At 57.2% G+C, this 17,725-nt stretch overlaps 1 protein-coding gene across 6 annotated transcripts in view; it reads right to left on the bottom strand.

The window, feature by feature from the left end:
- The window catches only part of ADCY7 (adenylate cyclase 7), a 61,826-nt gene that overhangs the window by 20,064 nt on the left and 24,037 nt on the right, over positions 1-17,725 (bottom strand). For all 6 annotated transcript variants that reach the window (XM_043898416.1, XM_043898412.1, XM_043898413.1 and 3 more), the window contains exons 2-7: positions 7,787-8,223; positions 6,176-6,385; positions 4,936-5,097; positions 4,038-4,187; positions 3,641-3,789; positions 2,189-2,300 (exon numbers count right to left, since the gene is read on the bottom strand). In XM_043898416.1, the coding sequence (XP_043754351.1) occupies positions 2,189-2,300; positions 3,641-3,789; positions 4,038-4,187; positions 4,936-5,097; positions 6,176-6,385; positions 7,787-7,957 (954 nt within the window). In that variant the 5' untranslated portion in view covers positions 7,958-8,223. The remainder of the gene's footprint in view (positions 1-2,188; positions 2,301-3,640; positions 3,790-4,037; positions 4,188-4,935; positions 5,098-6,175; positions 6,386-7,786; positions 8,224-17,725) is intronic.

Here is a 17,725-nt window from a genome sequence, read left to right as displayed (position 1 = left end):
TGCAGGGTCCCAAAGAGCTGGCTCCTGGAACCAGGATACCCTCCATCTCCAGACCCACTGCCCACTCCCTGGCACGCCCCCCAGGCCTGGGGGGTTGACCCAGCGCCCATGACCAGGCCAGGCACCACCCCTCCCTTGGGGTACCCTACCTGCCAGGCCTTTGTGAGCAGTCCCCTCCCTAAGCCCGCCCTCCAAGGACCCCTCTGCGTGTGTGCCCGCCGCTTCCCGCTGGGCCGCCCCGGCTGGCACACGCTGAGCTCTGCACGGCCTGAGGAGCCGGGTGAGGACACCACTTTCCTAGAAAGCAGAGCTTGGCGAGGGCCAGGACACCCTTATCTCCTCCAAGGCCAGGCGCAGGATCCCAATCTGGATCCAGCTCCCCTGTCAGGAGGCCACACTCCCCCGGCTGCTCCTCCCACTGCCTCTCACTTACAACTGGAGGAGCTGGGTCAGTGCGCTGCGGGCGAAAGTGGCTGAGCCCAGAGGCAACGCAGAAACCCCTGAGAGCAGGCCTGGCTCTCGCCAGGAGGATACCGTTCTGGGATCTGGTGGCCACAGGGACAAGAGGCTGGAGCCAGCCCTGCCTGCTGCATCTGCCCAGGGACTGGACGCTCTGGCCTGTAGACTGGCCCCTGCTGCGGCCTCCCTCTTCTCATCTGTACAGTGGGGCTCCCTCATGGGCCTGCCACGGAGGGCGGGCTGTGCACAAGAAGGCAAGGGCAAGGCCTTGGCTTTGTGGCAGGGAAAGAGCCAGCTGTGGCCTCCAACCTCTGGGAAACCCCACCTGCTGGTTCAGGGAAAATCATGAAAGAAGGAAGCTCCTGAAGAAAGCCTCCCAGCTAGACAGGCCCTCAGAGTCACTCATTCAACAGGACCCAGGGAGACAGTTCTCCAGGGCACCCCTGGCCAGTGGTGGCCAACTGCAGCTTGATTACCTCCTATGATGGGAAGCTCATCCCCTGAGAAGGCACCCACTGCCCACTCCTGGTGAGGCAGTCTCTCCCAAGAATGAGCAGCTCTTCCTAGTGTGGGGCCAGAACTTGCCTCCCATCAAACTCTAAACCACTGATTCTCTGCCCATGGAGTCATCCAGGAGGCTCTTAAAAACTCCCAAGGGTGTGGGCATGGGTATTGGTGTTTTATTTAAACTTTTCAGGTGATTCAAACACGTAGCCAGGATGGAGAGCAACTGCCCTAAATCCTATACTTGAGTCTCTACTCAGTGGTCGCCACTTCCAGGAAGCCTTCCTGACCACCTGAGGCTGGGCTAGGCACTCCCCAGTCCCACCCCCTGTGACCCTCTTCCAACCAGGCAGCATGCAGACCGGGAGCTACTTGAGGGCAGCCAGAGGCCCCACGCAAGCCCAGGGCTGACCCTCAGCTGATCTTAGACCATGTGCTAAATTAATGAAGAACTGAGGCTCCATCACAACCCCTCTGCCCACAAACACACACACGGGGAGCTACTCACGAAGATAAAACAGTGAGGTCCCGGCTCAGCCCTGTTCCGTCTCCAGACCCCTCCTGCCTTGTCTGTATCCTGGAGACTCCCCTTGCCCAACACTCTCCCGGCTTGGCACCTCCTAAGGGCCCTCAGGGGTCCTCCGGTCAAGGCCCACTGCTCACGTCAGCTGTCAAGTCCCTGCATGTCTGACCCTGTGACCAGGCGCCCCCCTGAACACACTCTGTCCCATGACACGGAGCCGCTTTCCACATGTGGGCACACTGGGCTCTACTCTAGGCTTTTGCACATTTGGTTCCCTCTGCCCATAACACTGTTCCCTTTCCTCTTCAGGTTTCTTCTTAGGTTTCTCAGACTTCAACGTGCAGGCTCTTCACCCAAGATACCATCAAAAGGCAGATTCAGGGTAAGGCCCGGCATTCCCCAGAGGCTGTCGCCCTCGTGTCATGAGAACAGAACCACCTGTTCCTCCAGGCAGCCCTCCTCTGAGCTTAGGAAGCCCAGTGCCTTCCCCAGCATGTACTGACCCACTCTGGGGGACAGGCTCCTGGCTCAGCCTCCACTCCGACCACAGGGCACTCGGAAGCATTTGCTGACTGGATGCTGAAATTCAACCCAGGCCTCCCTGTGTCCGTCTCCAAACAGCACTGGACACAGGACAGCCCATGGGTGCAGCGGGAGGTGTTCCTGACTTCACTATCAGAAGAACGGAGGCAGCACGCTCACCTTGGCGATCTGGTCAAACTTGCCGAAGAGCTCGTTCAGCACCACCACCAGCTCTTTGGGGGAGCAGTCACTGGCCAGCCGCGTGAAGCCCACAATGTCAGCGTAGAGGATGCTGGGGGTGGGGTGGGAGAAGGGTCAGGGCCAAAAGCCCCTGAATGTCTGCCAGCCCTGTACTCAGTCACCCCTGCAAGCCCTCCGCCTCCATAGCGATGGGAGAGAAGCTCCCTGTCATAAAGACAAATTAAAGTTCCAGAGGCTTCACGCCAGAGCCAAATTGAACAAGCCCCAGTCTGCAGAGCCCTCTGGAACCCCTGGCCCCTGTAGAGCCCTCACCACAGATGACTCAACTGTACCATCACGGGAAGATTCTTGGGCCCCTGGGAACTTCTCACCTTCCCCACACCTGGTTTCACCAACTTCGGAACTAAAACCTTGGTAAGATACAGCTACTCTTGAGAGTCCCTTGGACAGCAAGGAGATCAAACCAGGCAATCCTAAAGGAAATAAATCCTGACTACTCATTGGAAGGAATTATGCTGAAGCTGAAGCTCCAACACTTTGGCCACCTGATGCAAAGAGCTGACTCACTGGAAAAGACCCTGATGCTGAGAAAGACTGAGGGCAGGAGCAGAAGGGGCGACAGAGGATGAGATGGTTGGATGGCATCACCGACTCAATGGACACTAGTTTGAGCAAGCTCCAGAAGATAGTGAAGGACAGGGAAGCCTGGTGTGCTGTAGTCCACGGGGTCTCAAAGAGTCGGACGTGACTGAGCGACTGAACAACAACAAAGAAGGGACTGCATGCTCCCCCCAGCTGAGCTCCACGCCCAGCGCCTTCACACCTCTCATCCTCACACTGCCCTTGTAGAACCCCCATTCTGCAGGTGAGAAAACTGAGGCCCAGGGAGGTGAAGACGCGCTGGGAAGCCAGAGCTGCATTTCGCACCAGACCTCCCGGCTCCTGAGCCTGTGGTTCTGGACCATCCACAGCCCAGACAGAGGCCACGGGCAGCCTCGGGGGGAAGGCTGAGCTACAGGCAGAGGGTCGGAGTGGAGCTCACGGCACCCGCATCTACACTTCACTCAGGGCAGTGCCGTCGACTAAGATTCTGCAGGCCCTTCAAGTCTGTCAAGATCAGGTGTCAGGGCTGGGGGGCCACTAGCAGTCACCTGAGGGGGGCTTCACCTCCTTTGAGGGGATCCTGTGCCCAGTGGAGAATCACCTGCAAATGACCCCTTCCTTCCCTGCAGTCACGTCCGTGCAGAGTCTGACCATTTTAGGGGAGAGAGGATTTCCTCCAGTACCCATGTAATCCAACCTCACTCTCTGGGGGAGCAAGCGGGGAGACTGAGGCCCGGGGAGAGGCCTGGATTTACCTCTCCCCAGTCTGGGGGAGTCTCCTGGGCCTCCAGGTAGGAGGGTAGGCCCTTCGCTCCCCAGGAAACTGACCTAACATTCTGGTGCCTCTTGACGTAGAGGTTGTGGAAGTTGTTGTCGGGCAGGTAACGGCGGTCCCCGCGCTCCTTGAGCCGCTCAATGATGGCCAGCTTCATGCCCATGGAGATGTGGGCAGGCAGCACGGACAGCAGCAGGTTCTCCTGGCACACGGGCACAGGCAGGGCGGCGTCAGGCCTCCATCCTCTCCGCGCCGTGCCCCCCAGCAGCTGGTACACGTCCTGCACCAACCCGCGGGCACACACCTCCCATGGTCCGGCAGCCCCCCAAGGGACGCCGGCACGGGTGTCTGGTCAGGTGCCCCGTGTACACGCCGAGCACATCGTCAGAGAAAAGACACAGGGCATGGGGCCTAAGGGACGGCAGGGGGACGAGGGGCAGCGGGTCCCACCTGCTGGCGCTTCTCGATGCGCAGCTTACGCCGAATCTGGATGCACTTCACAGTGTAGGTGAAGAGGTCGCGGGAGGCATCCTGCATGTGGTGCTTGTGGAAGGCGCCCATGAGGTTCCCACACAGGAAGACCACCGCAGTGGCCAGCAGCTGCGGGTGGGCCACAGCGGGCTCGGCATCAGGCCTGGCCCATGCCCCCAGGAGACCAGCCCCCTTGACGGGCTGGTGCTGGGACCCTCTCCCCGATCCCTGGCCTCCCAGGGGGTGCAGGCAGGGAACCTGAGGCCCAGACAGGGGCTGGATCCCAAGTGAGTTGCTGTGACTGCAGGACGGGACCCAGGCCTGTGTCTGCATCCTCCAGGCATCCCCTAGTGTGGAGGGCTCAGGACCCAGCACCACTAAAACAGAGGCAGGAGCCTGTCTCCTCACAGGGCCCAGGGGAGTGCCAACGACAGTCCCGGAAGGCACGGCGCCTGGCTGGCTGCCCGGAGCTCCGGCCTGCGCCTCCCAGACCAAAAACACAACTGTCCATCCCCACTGACCATTCAGAATCCCTCAACACGAAGACAAGACAGGGTGTCCAACCCTGTCCCGTGGGGCTCCGACGTGAGCAGGTGAAACCTCTGAACAGGGTCTCACCCAGCACCTTCCTGGACCCAGGAAGGACCCCGAAGGTCAGGGCTGGAGGGAGAGGCTGAACCCTGGGGTACCCCAGGCCAGCAAAGGCTGCAGGACAGGGCACCTCTGACTGGGATAGAGCCTGGCCTGGAGGCCGCCTGTCCGCAAACCGTCTCCAAGGCCTCCAACTCACCCACACCAGCCTCAGCTGCCCTCAGCCCCAACCACAGCCCCACCCGCGGCTTAGCCGGCCCCATGCCCAAAGGCCCGCGCTCCTCACCTGCAGCCCCACATGGACACTGGGGTTGATGAAGGCGTCCATCAGACTGGCGAGCACCAGGAGGTGGGAGGTGCTGGAGACGAGTCCGGCCACGACGGCCCCCCACATGCTGGAGGGCAGCAGCGTGTACACCACGAAGACCACGAACAGGAAGAAGGGCGCCTGCCCGCAGCGTGCCGTGAGCGCGGCCGCCCCGCCACCCCCGCCCAGCTTCGCTCGGCTGGTGGGGCCCCAGAAGCCTGAACGCCGAGTCTTCAGCGGCCAGGCCAGGATCCTGGTGCCCCCTGCCCTCAGGCTGGCCCCTTCCCCCACCTTGCGTGGTCAGCAGCAGCGGCAGACACATGCGAGCAGGAAAAAGTCAAAAACCCACCCAGCCAGCATCATGTCCCACGAGCTGATTCAGGGTCTGGGGCCAAGGCCAAGCCTACCCAGCCTGAGCCCCACTGCCCTCGGGGCCCAGGGAGCCCTTGCCTGGTGCCGGCTGCCCCCAGCTCTTCCTCTGCAAAAATGGTAACTACTGGAAGGCTGGGCAGGGCCCGTTCGCCTGCCCCCTCCAGCGGCGCGGGCCCACCCACCCCGTCCACTCTCAGAGCTGGCCTGCCTCTTCCCGCCCTTCGGGGAGCAGTGCCCATTCCCACGCTTCCATGCATGGCTTCCATGACCCCAGCCCCAGTGGTCAGACTGGGGCCAGCCCCTGATGACAATGACCATCCACGGCTAGGCGCATGACCCAGGCCAGCCAGTGTGAGGCAAGCTGGCTGAGGAAGGGCTCCCTCTTTCAACTGGCTGGGGCAGGCTGGTGGACGGCAGCCTGGAGGCGCTGCAGCCATCTGTGTGCTGAGCTGGGGATGGCCTGACAGGGAAGCAGAGCTGGAAGGAAACAGGATCTGGCCAGCCTGCTGAAGCCCCAGACTGACCCCGGGCCTTTCCTGCCACCTGAGCCAGTTCGGGCCTTTTGCCTCTTTGATCGGAGATGTGTCATTTCCAGAAACGCCGTGGCTAGACATTCAGGAGGACCCTCCTCCCACCTCACCCCCATCTCATCAGTGCAGAGCGGAGAGAACAAGACCAGCCCAGGGCCCATTCTCAGTCACAGAACCACAGCCCGGAGAGAGGGGAGGGCCCGTGGCCGGTACACCCAATGCTGATCAGCCTCCAAAACGGACCTGAGGTCCAGGGAGTGCAGGAGCTGCCAAGCGCACCCAACCCCCAGGGGCGCCAGGGTCCCCTGCCCTCTTACCTGCCCCCAGGCACAGGTGTCCTTCCTCGGCAAGTCAAAATCAAACACCAGCACGTAGCCCAGTGTCACAAGGCAGGCCCAGGTGAGCAGCGCCGAGACCCTGAGCCCCCGCCGGTCGAGGCACTCAACGTACACCAGCGCGTAGAGGACCACAAACACAGCGAGTGTGAAGAATGCCGTCCCCAGGATGGCCCGGTGTCTGGAGGGGTCCTGGGTGGGGCAGACATGCACAGAAATGCCACGGCTATCCAGCAGGGTGTCACTTCCTCCAGGAAGCCTGCCAGGTAAGCCTGGCCAGCTTGCCTCAGCGAAGTCACCAGCGGCTCCCTCCTCGTGGGCGGTGCCCTTCCTCCCTCTAGACATCAGGCTCTGTGTCACTTCAGGCTTGGCGCTGTTGCCTCAGCTGGGGGTGCCGTCTCCCCCCAGTGCCCGCCCCCCACAGGGGCCCCAGGGGCTCTGTACACCCCTGCAGGGCACAGGTGTAAGCACACAGAAGCACAGCTGCGGAAAGCCTCGGGGGGCAGGGGGCGGAGGGGCCACTGCTCCTAACTCTTAAAAGAACGAAAGGATCTTTAAGGGGAAATGATGACCAAGGGCATCCAAGACAGGGGAGGAGTGAAGGAAAGGCACAGAAGTGCGCCCTGTGGGGAGGAGGGTAGCAGGGAAGACCACGCACAGCTGGCTGGCACCTGGCTTCCCCCTGGGGCCCCTAAGCAAGACGAGCACAGACTGATCCGGGGGCAGGCCCACAGCGGGCACTCCGTGACTAGCTGCCAAGTGACGGAACAAACGTCCCTGAGACCCACAGAGACACAGACAGCACTGATGGAGCACCTATTCGGTGCTGGCCACCTTACCTCATTCATACGGCTCTATTAATACCCTTTAGTCTCTGCTGTTTCCTCCTAGAACTTTATCGTCCTATACAGCAACCACTAGCCACTTGTGGCTATTCAAAATTAAACTTCCACTAATTTAAAAGTAAATTTAAGGGACTTCCCCGGTTGTCCAGTGGCTAAGACTCTGCACTTCCACAGCAGGGAGCGCAGGTTCCATCCCTGGCTGGGGCACTAAGATCCCACATGCCGCAGCCAGAGCATAAAAATAAATGAAAATGAAACAAAATAGACAATTCAGTTCTTTAGACACATTAGCCCTATTTCAAGTGCTCAACAGCCACACACAGGTCATGGCTGTGGTGTCTGCCTGGAGAGTTGTGCTGAGAAGGACTCTGAGACCACGGCCAGGCTCCCTGCGCACGAGTGCTGGGATTGATTCACGATGTCTGCCTTGATACCAGAAATGAGAGCAGGGACACGCCGGCCCTCCCTGACCCAGGTCTTCAATAGAATCAAAGTCCATTGTGGAGAAGAGGGACAGTCATTTATTTGCCCAAATTAACGTACCATCTAAAACCACCCCAGACCTAAAAATTAAAATTAAAAACTGTGTCTTCCTCCAGCCTATATATGCTCCGTAACACTTTACAGATGCAGAAACTCAGCCTTAAAGAAGATAATGACCTGCCCAAGGCCTCACAAGTACAGAACATCAGAGCTGAGACCTGGACCCCAGGGAAGCCCCCGGCACCCACGGGCTGCCCCCACTCACCCCATAGCTGAAGGTGATGATGATGAGGGTGGTGCAGGCGGCGATGGCCACCAACAGGAGCGCGAGCAGGAGTGGCCCGTGCTGGCTGGTGAGGCGGTACTTCTCGTAGAGCGCATCCTGGTCGGGGCCCTCCTCGCCCTCGTTGAGGAAGTAGCGCCCCTTGGCTGGCATCCTCCACCTTGGCACACCCACCCAGCGGTCCAGGCAGGAAACCCCACGGCCTGGGGAGCATTTGTCTGCCAACACCCACGGCTGCGCGCCTAGGCCTCTGGCCTCTCCCGGCCTGGCAGGCGGGGCTGGGGAGGTACCCCCTCGGCTGGCAGCTCCATGGGCACACGGGGCCTGCACTGCTCCCGCTGCCAGGCCGTGCTCACTGCACCGCCAGCATCCGCCTCTGCATTCAGGTCCAACTGAGCGGTCACTCGGGGTCCTCAGCTCTGCAGAGACAAAAAGCAGACCGAGATTTGACCTGGACTGGGAAGGCTGGGCATCCGGGGAGAGTGAGGTCAGGACTCACACCCAAGTGTGATTATCGACCTTAGCCCAAACCTAATTTTCAGGTCTTGTTTAAAGCCTGGCCCACCCCAAGGTCATAAAGCTAGTTTCCTGTATTTCTTAGAACTGCGCTGTCCAATACAGTAGCCACCAGCCACACATCACTGTCAAAAATTAAATTTGAAAAAAAAAAAAAAAAAATTAAATTTGATTAAAAATGAAATTAGGACTTCCCTGGTGGTCCACTGGTAAAGAGTCCACCTGCCAAGGCAGCGGACACGGCTTCAATCCTTGGTCTGGGAAGCTTCCATGGGCCACGGAGCAGCCGAGCCCATGAGCCACAACTACCGAGCCCGCGCTCTAGAGCCCTGGAGACGCAGCTACTGAGCCCACGTGCCGCAATACTGAAGTGGCGCATCGAGAGCCCATGTTCGGCGGTGAGGGCCACACACTGCAACGAAGAGCAGCCCCTGCTCGCCCCAACTAGAGAAGACCCGATGCAGCCAAAAATAAATAAACACTTTTTAATGAAACGAAAAATTCAGTCCCACACAGAGGCTAACTGGAGAAGGTAAATGGCAACAGCAGGTCACAATCAGCCAAATCTATGAAGTGGGCTAGTCACAACAGCAGGGGTACCCAGGGGAGATCCCGGAGGACGTGTTAAAACACAAATCGCTGGGCTGCATTCCCAGTGCTGTTTCAGCAGGACCAGATGAGGTCTGAAAAGAAATGGGCATTTCTCACATGTTCCCAGGAGAGGGTGAAGCTGCTGGTCCACACTTTGCAAACTACTGACCTACAGGACAAATAACCCACTATTAACCAGTCAGTGACATGAGAGAAAGTGGGGATGTTACACAATAAAATAAATTTTAAAATCTTCCAAAAAACAAAAAAAGTGTTGCTTGCTCAGTCGTGTCTGACTCTTTGCGACCCCATGGACCTGCCAGGCTCCTCTGTCCGTGGAATTCTCCAGAGTACTGGAGTGGGTTGCCATTCCCTTCTCCAGGGGATCTTCCCTACCGAGGGATCGAACCTGGGTCTCCTACACTGCAGGCAGATTCTTTACCGACTAAGCCACCAGGGAAGCCCAAAGTCTTAGAAACCCAATGCAATATAGTGGACTTTATCTAGACCTTGATTTTAAAAAAACTGCAACTACAGGGACTTCCCTGGTGGTCCAGTGGCCAAGAATGCACACTCCCAATGCAGGGTGTCCGGGTTTGTTCCCTGGTCAGGGAACAAGATCCCACATGCTGCAACTAAGACCTGACCCAGCCAAATAAATAAATTTTTTTTTTAAAATGTACAACTACAAAAAGTTGTCTTGAAACAAGTGGTGAAATCTAAATGGGAACTGGGACTTCCCTGGTGGTCCAGTGGTTAAGAATCCACCTGCCAATGCAGGGGTCACAGGTTCGATGCCTAACCTGGGAAGATCCCACATGCCACAGAGCAACTAAGCCCAAGCACCACAACTACTGAGCCTGAGCGCCCTAGAGCCCCTGCTCCAGAGCAAGAGGAGCCTCTGCAATGAGAAGCCCGCTCACCACAACTAGAGAGTAGCCGCTACTCGCTGCAGCCAGAGAAAACCCGTGCAGCAAGGAAGACACAGCGCCCAAGTAGATACATGGGAGCAGAAGGTGGGACTAGGTTAGTAAATTACACTTAATTTTTTGAGCATAACAATAGCATGAGAGGAGGGCATGGCAACCCACTCCAATATTCTTGCCTGGAGAAGCCCCATGGACAGAGGAGCCTGGTGGACTACAGTCCACAGGGTCGCAGAGTCGGACACAACTGAACTGAGCACACCACCACAATAGTGTGATGATTACATTAAAGACATGTTTAAAGTCAGAAAAAGAGTCAGTCCCTCAGTCACGCCAGTCACATCTCAAGTGCTCAACGGCCACACACAGCTCATGGTTATCACATGGGGCCGTGCAGATATGCAGCCCCTCTAGCATCCAGAAGCTTCTCCTGGAAAGCACTGCTCTAGCAGGCTGACTACATGTAGGGCTCTGATCCATCTCACGGAATTTTGGGGTACAGTATGATGCGGGTGTCAAGCTTCTTTTTCTGAAAGGGCATCTGATTACCCCACTGGCCTTAAGTGAAGCCACATTCTTCCCTCAAAAGTGTCAGTGGAGCCACTTTTGTCCTAAGTCAGGTGGCCACACATGTGAAGTCTGTCTGCAGGATTTCTTCTTCTCCAACGGTTCCTGTGTGAAGACCTCACTCACTCGATTACTGGAGCTTTTCTGTGAGTCTCAGACCCAAACATCAGCTTCAGTCAGAGCATCCCCCTTGCATTAGATTAAGTTTCCACATAAGACTGAATTTTTCTAGAAGGACCCATTGACAAGCTAGCAAGTTCCACTTCATAGAAAAGAAAACTGAACCTCAGAGAAGAACACAGTGGACCCTTAGTGACAAAGTTGAGAGCAGACCCCAAGCTTGCAATGCTCAGCCCAGAGGGTCTCCCTCTTTCTCCAGCACCACTCATATATTTACTCATTAGTTTATTCCCAAAAGGCTTGCTAATCATGCCTATGGCACACCAGGCCCACTGTATCTCCTGTGTGCCAGGCTGGCTTTCTCTCCCCTAGGACTCCCAGTCTCCAGGGAGAGAAAGTTACCCAAAAATGTGCAATCCCTAGATGCAGCCATTGGAGCCTCGGGCAGCTGCCACGCTCTCAACAGGAATCTTGTATCAAGGGAGTAGACTGGGAGTCCAGGCCCCCAACATCCTCCAGGCCTGCCTCAGGGACAGCAACCAGGGCAAGGCAGGCAGCAGAGGGCAGGGAGGCAGGAAGACGCGGGAAGGCTCGGGGCAGTCACAAGGGGTGCAAATGGCCGCTGGTGGAAGCTGCAAAGGAACGTCAGTCCAGAGACTCCAAAGATAGAACAGCAGGTCACCCAGAATCTCAGCGTCTTAAGTGAAGACCCTCAACAAGCACCAGCTGCCTTTAGTACTTGGAGGCAGAAGAAGGGGCTCTTTGCCAGAGGTCCAGGCCCGTCTGTTCCTCCTGGGCCCAGGCAGGTGTCCACAAGCCTTGGCAACTATCTCTTTAACACCCAGGCAACCCTGAGGGGGTTGAGCCAGGGCTGCCAAAGTGTTCAAAGTGCCTGGACAAGCTACAAATCTGATTTCTACATGAAATACCGGTCTTCAAATGTTGATAGCTAATTTTTAAAATCTGTGTGGTATCAATAGCCAAAAGAGACTAAACAACAAAACAACAAAAACAGGCAAACAACCTAAATATGCATCAACAGATGAATAAAGATACTATACATACATACAATGGAATACTACTCAGCCGTGAAAAAGAATGACAGATACCATATGATGTCACTTCCATGTGAAATCTAAAATATGACACAAATGAACCTACCTACAAAACAGACTCAGAGACATGGAGAACACACTTGTGGTTTCCCAGGAGGCAGGGGGAGGGAGACAGAGGGACTCGGAGTTTGGGGTTAGTAGATGCAAACTATTATATTTAGAATGAATAAACAACCAGGTCCTACTGTATAGCAGAGGGAACTATATCTCCCGGGATCAACCATAATAGAAAAGAATATTTTTAAAAAGAATGTCTACATGTGTATAACTGTCACTCTGCTGTACAACAGAGGTTGGCACAACGCTGCAAATCAACTCTAGTTCAGAAAAAAGAAATTCCTGAAGTTCGCGTGGCACAGCCCAGCAGTTTGCCACCTCTGAATCGACACTCACTAGTGTCTGTTCCAGCAGAGGCATGTTTGAGTACTAACCAGCCCTGCGCTGAAGCCGTCACAAAGCAAGGGGAGGCCCCTGCCCTGAGAAGGCCCCGCTCCAGGGCGCACGTGAAAGAGCTGTAACAGTCACCCAGGAGCCTGCACACACATCTCCCCCCTCACCTTCATGACCTGTCAGGCCCGGGTGTTACAGGTGCAAAACCTAGCCCAGAGAGGTCGAGCGGCTTGCCTAAAATCACACAGCTGGAGCTGGTTGGCAGAAGGGCTGGGACTCAAGCCCGGGTCTGCCAGCTCCCAAACCAGGACCCCTTGGCCCTGCCTCATGGTTTCAGTCAACAGGGAGAGGCTTCCCTACAGAGCTCCTTCCAGAAGCTGCAGCTCCCAGGGACTGAACCAGTTGCCAAAACCATTCCCAACAATGCCTGTCTCTGTGGCCGAGTGCCAGCCCCAGGGCTGCCAGGCTACGAAACCCAAACTCCAAGGGGCCAAGGAAACTCCCCACGGCCGCTCCATCCCCCCGGTGCAGCCCCAGAACAGAGCTGTGTGTGGCCAGGATGTGCACAAGTGCACCCCCACCCACATGTGTGTACACACACACACACACACACACACACACACACACACACACACACACACACACACACACACACACACACACACACACACACACACACACACACACACACACACACACCCCACGGGGCCTTTCACCCCCAACACCAACCTGCCCTTCCAGGCACACAAAGCCTGGCTGAGCCAGGCAGGGAGAGAGAGGGATTAGCTGAAGGAGTCCTCGGAAACTCAGGCCTGGTAAACACTCCTCTTGGGGATCTAATTAGGCCACCTCCTGGGCAACGGCAGGCGGGCGAGAAAGTGGACAATGGGCATCATGGGCATGGGGACGCGACCCACCCAGGGGCCCCGTCCAGCTTCTGGAACAAAGGGAGCCGTGCAAGGCCAGACTGCGGGGAAGGGCTGTGCTACCACCTCCCGCAGACAAGCCAGCACCAACGGGCATCTCCACAGGCCATGCACGCATGCTGAGTCGTTTAAGTCATGTCCGACTCTTTGTGACCCCGTGGACTGTAGCCTGCCAGGCTCCTCTGTCCGAGGGATTCTCCAGGCATGAATACTGGAGTGGGTTGCCATGCCCTCCTCCAGGGGCTCCACAGGCCAGCTCCTCCCAAAAATGAGACCCAGAGGCCTCTCTGTCGGGGTAGGTTTCAAGGCTCTTCTGGCCAATTTCCAGTTCTTCTGCCAGTGCCAGTTTGGGAAACTCGGGGGCCTCTCTGAGCCCCTGGGTGAACTCCTGCCGCATCTCTAACAAGCGTTTCTGCAACCTCAGCTCTCAGGCCTTGTGACGGGAAGCTCATCCCCTCTCAGGGAGGTTTCTCCAGCACCAGGCACTGCTCTGGCTGTAAGTCTGACCTTAGGTCAAGCCAGGCCCGCCCCTGCCCCCTCCCCCTGCACCCCGTCACCCCCACCCCCCGGGTCCTGTGTGAACTCCACGGACACCTATAGCAGAGATCTCGAGACCCCATTATCTGGAGGGGCTCGAGTCCCAGGTTTCCCTCACTGTCACTCCCACCTCACAGCAACGCTGGCGGGGGAGCAACCCTTTCTCACAAAGGAGGGGGACCCCCAAGGGTCCAGTGGGAGGGTGTTTCCTGCCTCTGTTAGGTGCCCCAGCCCCCAGTTCAGGGGCCATGTGACCCAGGTCTGGCTCATCAGCATAGTCTCTCCCAAGCCCCAGCGACTGGTTTAAGGATGGTGTGTGCATGCGTGCTAAGTCATTTCAGTCGTGTCCAAATCTGTGTGACCCCATGGACTGCTCTAGGCTGCTCTGTCCCTGGATTCTCCGGGCAAGAATACTGGAGTGGGTTGCCATGCATTCCTCCAAGGGATCTTCCCGACCCAGGGATCAAACCTGCATCCCTTACATCTCCTGCACTGGCAGGTGGGTTCTTTACCACTAGCGCCACCTGAGATGGACATGGCACCAAAACCAGTGAAAGTCCTCGATGGGACTTCTGCTGTTGCTCTCTCTGCATCAGGGAGCCATACAGTGACAGATGTGACAAGCTCACGTGGAGAACTGGAGAGAGACAGAGCCCTGAATACAGCCCCAGGGCCCGCAGGTCCAGCTCTGTCAGAGGCTCAAGCAACCCCAAGAGACTGACTCACAAGGGACAATCAATGCCCCCCCACACCCCCACCATGGCTGAAGCCAGACTGAGCTTCTGGCACTTGCAACTGAGTCCCAAGGTCCGTGCTAGGCCCCCTGCCCCAGTGTGCTGTGTCTGGAAAGCCCTCATGGCCCCTTGAGGATCCAAGTCAAAAGAAGTCGGTTCAGAGGTGGGAGTAGGCCCGAGATGCAACCAGTCCTGGCTGAGACCTCCTCTGGGGAACCCTCCCCTTCCCTACCTGGTCTCATACCTCGGCCACCAGGTCCGTGACTGACCGGAGCAGCCGGGGGCCCAAGGCTGCAGGAGGCAGGATGCTCCCCGCATCTTCTCCAGTACCCGCCAGAGACTCCGGGGCAAGAGGAGCTAGGGAGCCTAGGGGTATGCCTAGGAAGAAACTGACAGCAGCTCCCCAAGCGGCCCTGGCGGGCTCCGAGCCCCCAGCGTCCCCAGGGCCTGTGGCTGAGCGGGACAGACCCTCACAGAATCTACTGCGTGCTCGCTGTGTGCCCAGCGCTCTCTGAATCCACATGCCCGCCCTGAAGGTGAGACTCCTGTGTCTCTTTTATGGATGTGGCAGCTGAGGCACAGACAGATTCAGTTACCTGCCTGAGGTCACACAGCTAGTAAAAGAGAGCCGGGATTTGAATACAGGCCATCCAGGGTCCTGCCCATCTCCCTCACAGTACTGACGTCCACAGAGCCCAGAACATCTCCAAATGCCAACCCCTTCCAGGCCTCCCCCTTTCAAGGTTCCAGAGAGAGGGTGGGGGGCAAAGTGGACTCCATCAAAGTACCTCCCTCTGCCTTCCAGGGGCGAGATCAGGCAGCCATGCCAGGGAGCATCCTCACAGTCAGCAAAATCCAGGAGGGCCTCCTCCTCCAGGAAGCCCTCTGAGCTACCCTCACACACCATCTTCTCCCTTCCCTGCAACTGAGACAGGACTGGGGTCTTCCTGTCAAATACTGATGGGCAGGGGTCCTCAGCTAGAGGAGCCTGGAGAGAGGGCGCTAGGACCTTGAATTATGACTGCAGGACCTGGCCCTCTGGGTGCTTAGGAAACCCTTCCCCAGCGGAACTGGCTGATCTGGCAGCCCCCTCCCAGCCCTACCACACCCCTAGGGGAGTGCTAGCCCACCCCAGCTTTCACAGACACAGACAGGATACCCACTTCCTCACCCAAGCAGCACTGGCAGGAACCCAGCCCGGCTTCCTCTGGCCCTGCCCTGGCAGGCCCCGCGGCTGTGTGGGGCCTGGTGGCCCCAGAAAGGGGAAGTGGGGCCTTGGGGTGTGAAGCAGGGCAGGCAGGAGGGCCTGAGGAGAGGAGAGGCCCCACTTGGGCCTCTCGGACCGGTCCCTGTGCCCACGCTCTGCCCACATGACCATACTGCTGCAGGCAGAAGCCCCCAGCCCAGAACCCCCAGCCCAGCGCTGGGTGACTGGCAGGCTTCCTGATCACGTTAACGTCACCTCCCTCAGGAGACCCAGAGCTCTGTGAGGGGAAGCCAGTAGCTGCTCTGCCCAGTCCAGCACGAAGGGGCACCCAGGAACCCTGTCCAAGCCATAGCTTGTACGGGAGAATAACCTCCCTCTGCCTACCCTTTTCTCCCGGTGCTTGTCCCTGTCAGTTCTTCCAAAAACCTCTCAAACATCCCCGCACTGCCTCACCAAACTGATGTGGGATTAAGTCCATGTCCTGCAGCTGGGCCCTGGTAGGTGCTTGTGGGACGGACAAACGGATGAGCCAAACTGAACCCGGCAGAAAGCTGGCAGAAAGCAGGCAGGGCGGCTGCGGTGGGGGGTTGGCTTTAAGGCATGAGATGGTGAAAGCAGGCAAAAAGGTCTCCCTCAGAACAGGAAGCACCTGCCGCGTCACACCTTTCCCCAGGTGATCTGTGCCTGGGAGCGAGGAGGCCTGGGTTCAAGTCCCAGCTCCGCTGCCCCTGGCCATGTGAGTGGCAGAGGCTCTCAGGCTCCAGGCCTCAGTGCTCTCACCAGGAAGTGGATACCCAAGGTCGGGGGAGAGTGAGGCACAGGTCCTCATGGCCAACAGGCCAAGTTTGCGAGGACAAAACAGCACATGTGCCCAGAAGGAAGCTCAGTTCCTAGAGCTGAGAAAGCCCAGCCATGAGGTCCCCACAAGAGAGAGAGGAGTGCAAAGCGGGCAGAGTCCCTAACAACCCCCTACCTGATCTCCCCACCTCCTGGTGACCGCCCGCAGTGCCACCAGGCACGAGCAAAAGCCAAAATCCCCCAAAAGCTAAGTCCCCAGCCAGCCCTGCTCCCCAAGACCCCCAGGCTGACTCCAACCCAGCCTCCAGGGAGTGCAGGCGGCCACTCAGTCTTGGGGTCCGGACACCTGTGTCCCAGCCCCCCGGCTCTGCCAACATGCTCTGTGACCCTCACCCGATCTGGGCCATGGCTCTCCCGCTTGCAAAGGAAGTACTTAAATCAGACCTCCTAGGCCCAACAAAAAGAAGTGTTGTCACTTGGCCCCAGAGGGCTAATCCTAGGGGTGGGGCAGGGAATTGTTCTTTGTTCCTGAAATCTGCCCTTCTACTTCTCCTCCGGAATTAGACATGACCTAGTCAATCTCTAAAACACAAACACCCCCAAGGCTCCAGCTGCCAGGGATAATAAATCTGGTCTGCCGTCTCCTGCGCCAATTCTAATGAAGGTTAGGGACTGCCCGGAAAGGGTTCATCCATTCATTCACTCATTTGGACAGAGGTTTACGCACTCATGGCTTCAGCAGATGTTCACCAACACCTTCTACGTGCCAGCACGCAGGCCAGGGGCCGAGAGCAAACTCGGGTCCAGGCCCAAGTTTCAGAAGGCAGAGACTTCAGTGCCCCCTTCCGCCAGCTGTGTGCAAAGGGCTCTGCACACAGTGGGTGTTCAGGCAACAGTGTTGATTAACTGACTACTCAACCAGGGTCTCATATCGGAAAGAACAGCTATATATTCCCCCGCACTCTTGCCTGAAATTTCACCGTTAGTGATTCATTCCTTTAAGCCCTACCTTCACTAGGCTCCCCCTTTAGGCTAAAACACTTTCACGCCCATGTTTCATTCCTGTTCCCGTTCCCCTTGATAAGGAAGAACAGAAAGGGGAAGTCTAGCTGGCCTTCAGAGACCTCATGTGGTGCTAGTCCTGTCCAAGAAGTCACAACAGTGGGCTTCCCATGACCCACCCAGTGGGTCTACCGGTAATGGTGGATTTGACCCAGAGTAGCCACTGTCCTGGAGATGGCAAGAAAGATTTAGGTTTAAGTCTTAACTCCTGCACTGCTAGTTGCCTGTTTAAAAAGTTAGCAAAACCCAGAGGAGGGAAAGTTTGAGTCATAATTTATACTAGGATGATTTGCAAAGACCAAAAAACCATGAAAGGATTCTCAAATAAGGCTGCAGTGACTAAGTCCCTTCTAACCTGACATGAAACCTAAAAGCCACAATGAAAAGACTGATAAATTCACTACAATTAAAATTTTTATACATAGTAAAAGC

This window comes from Cervus elaphus, chromosome 4 (assembly GCF_910594005.1).
Source record: "Cervus elaphus chromosome 4, mCerEla1.1, whole genome shotgun sequence".
NCBI lineage: Eukaryota > Metazoa > Chordata > Mammalia > Artiodactyla > Cervidae > Cervus > Cervus elaphus.
Note: the sequence above shows the minus strand (reverse complement) of the source record. Positions and strands in the feature narration are given on the sequence as shown.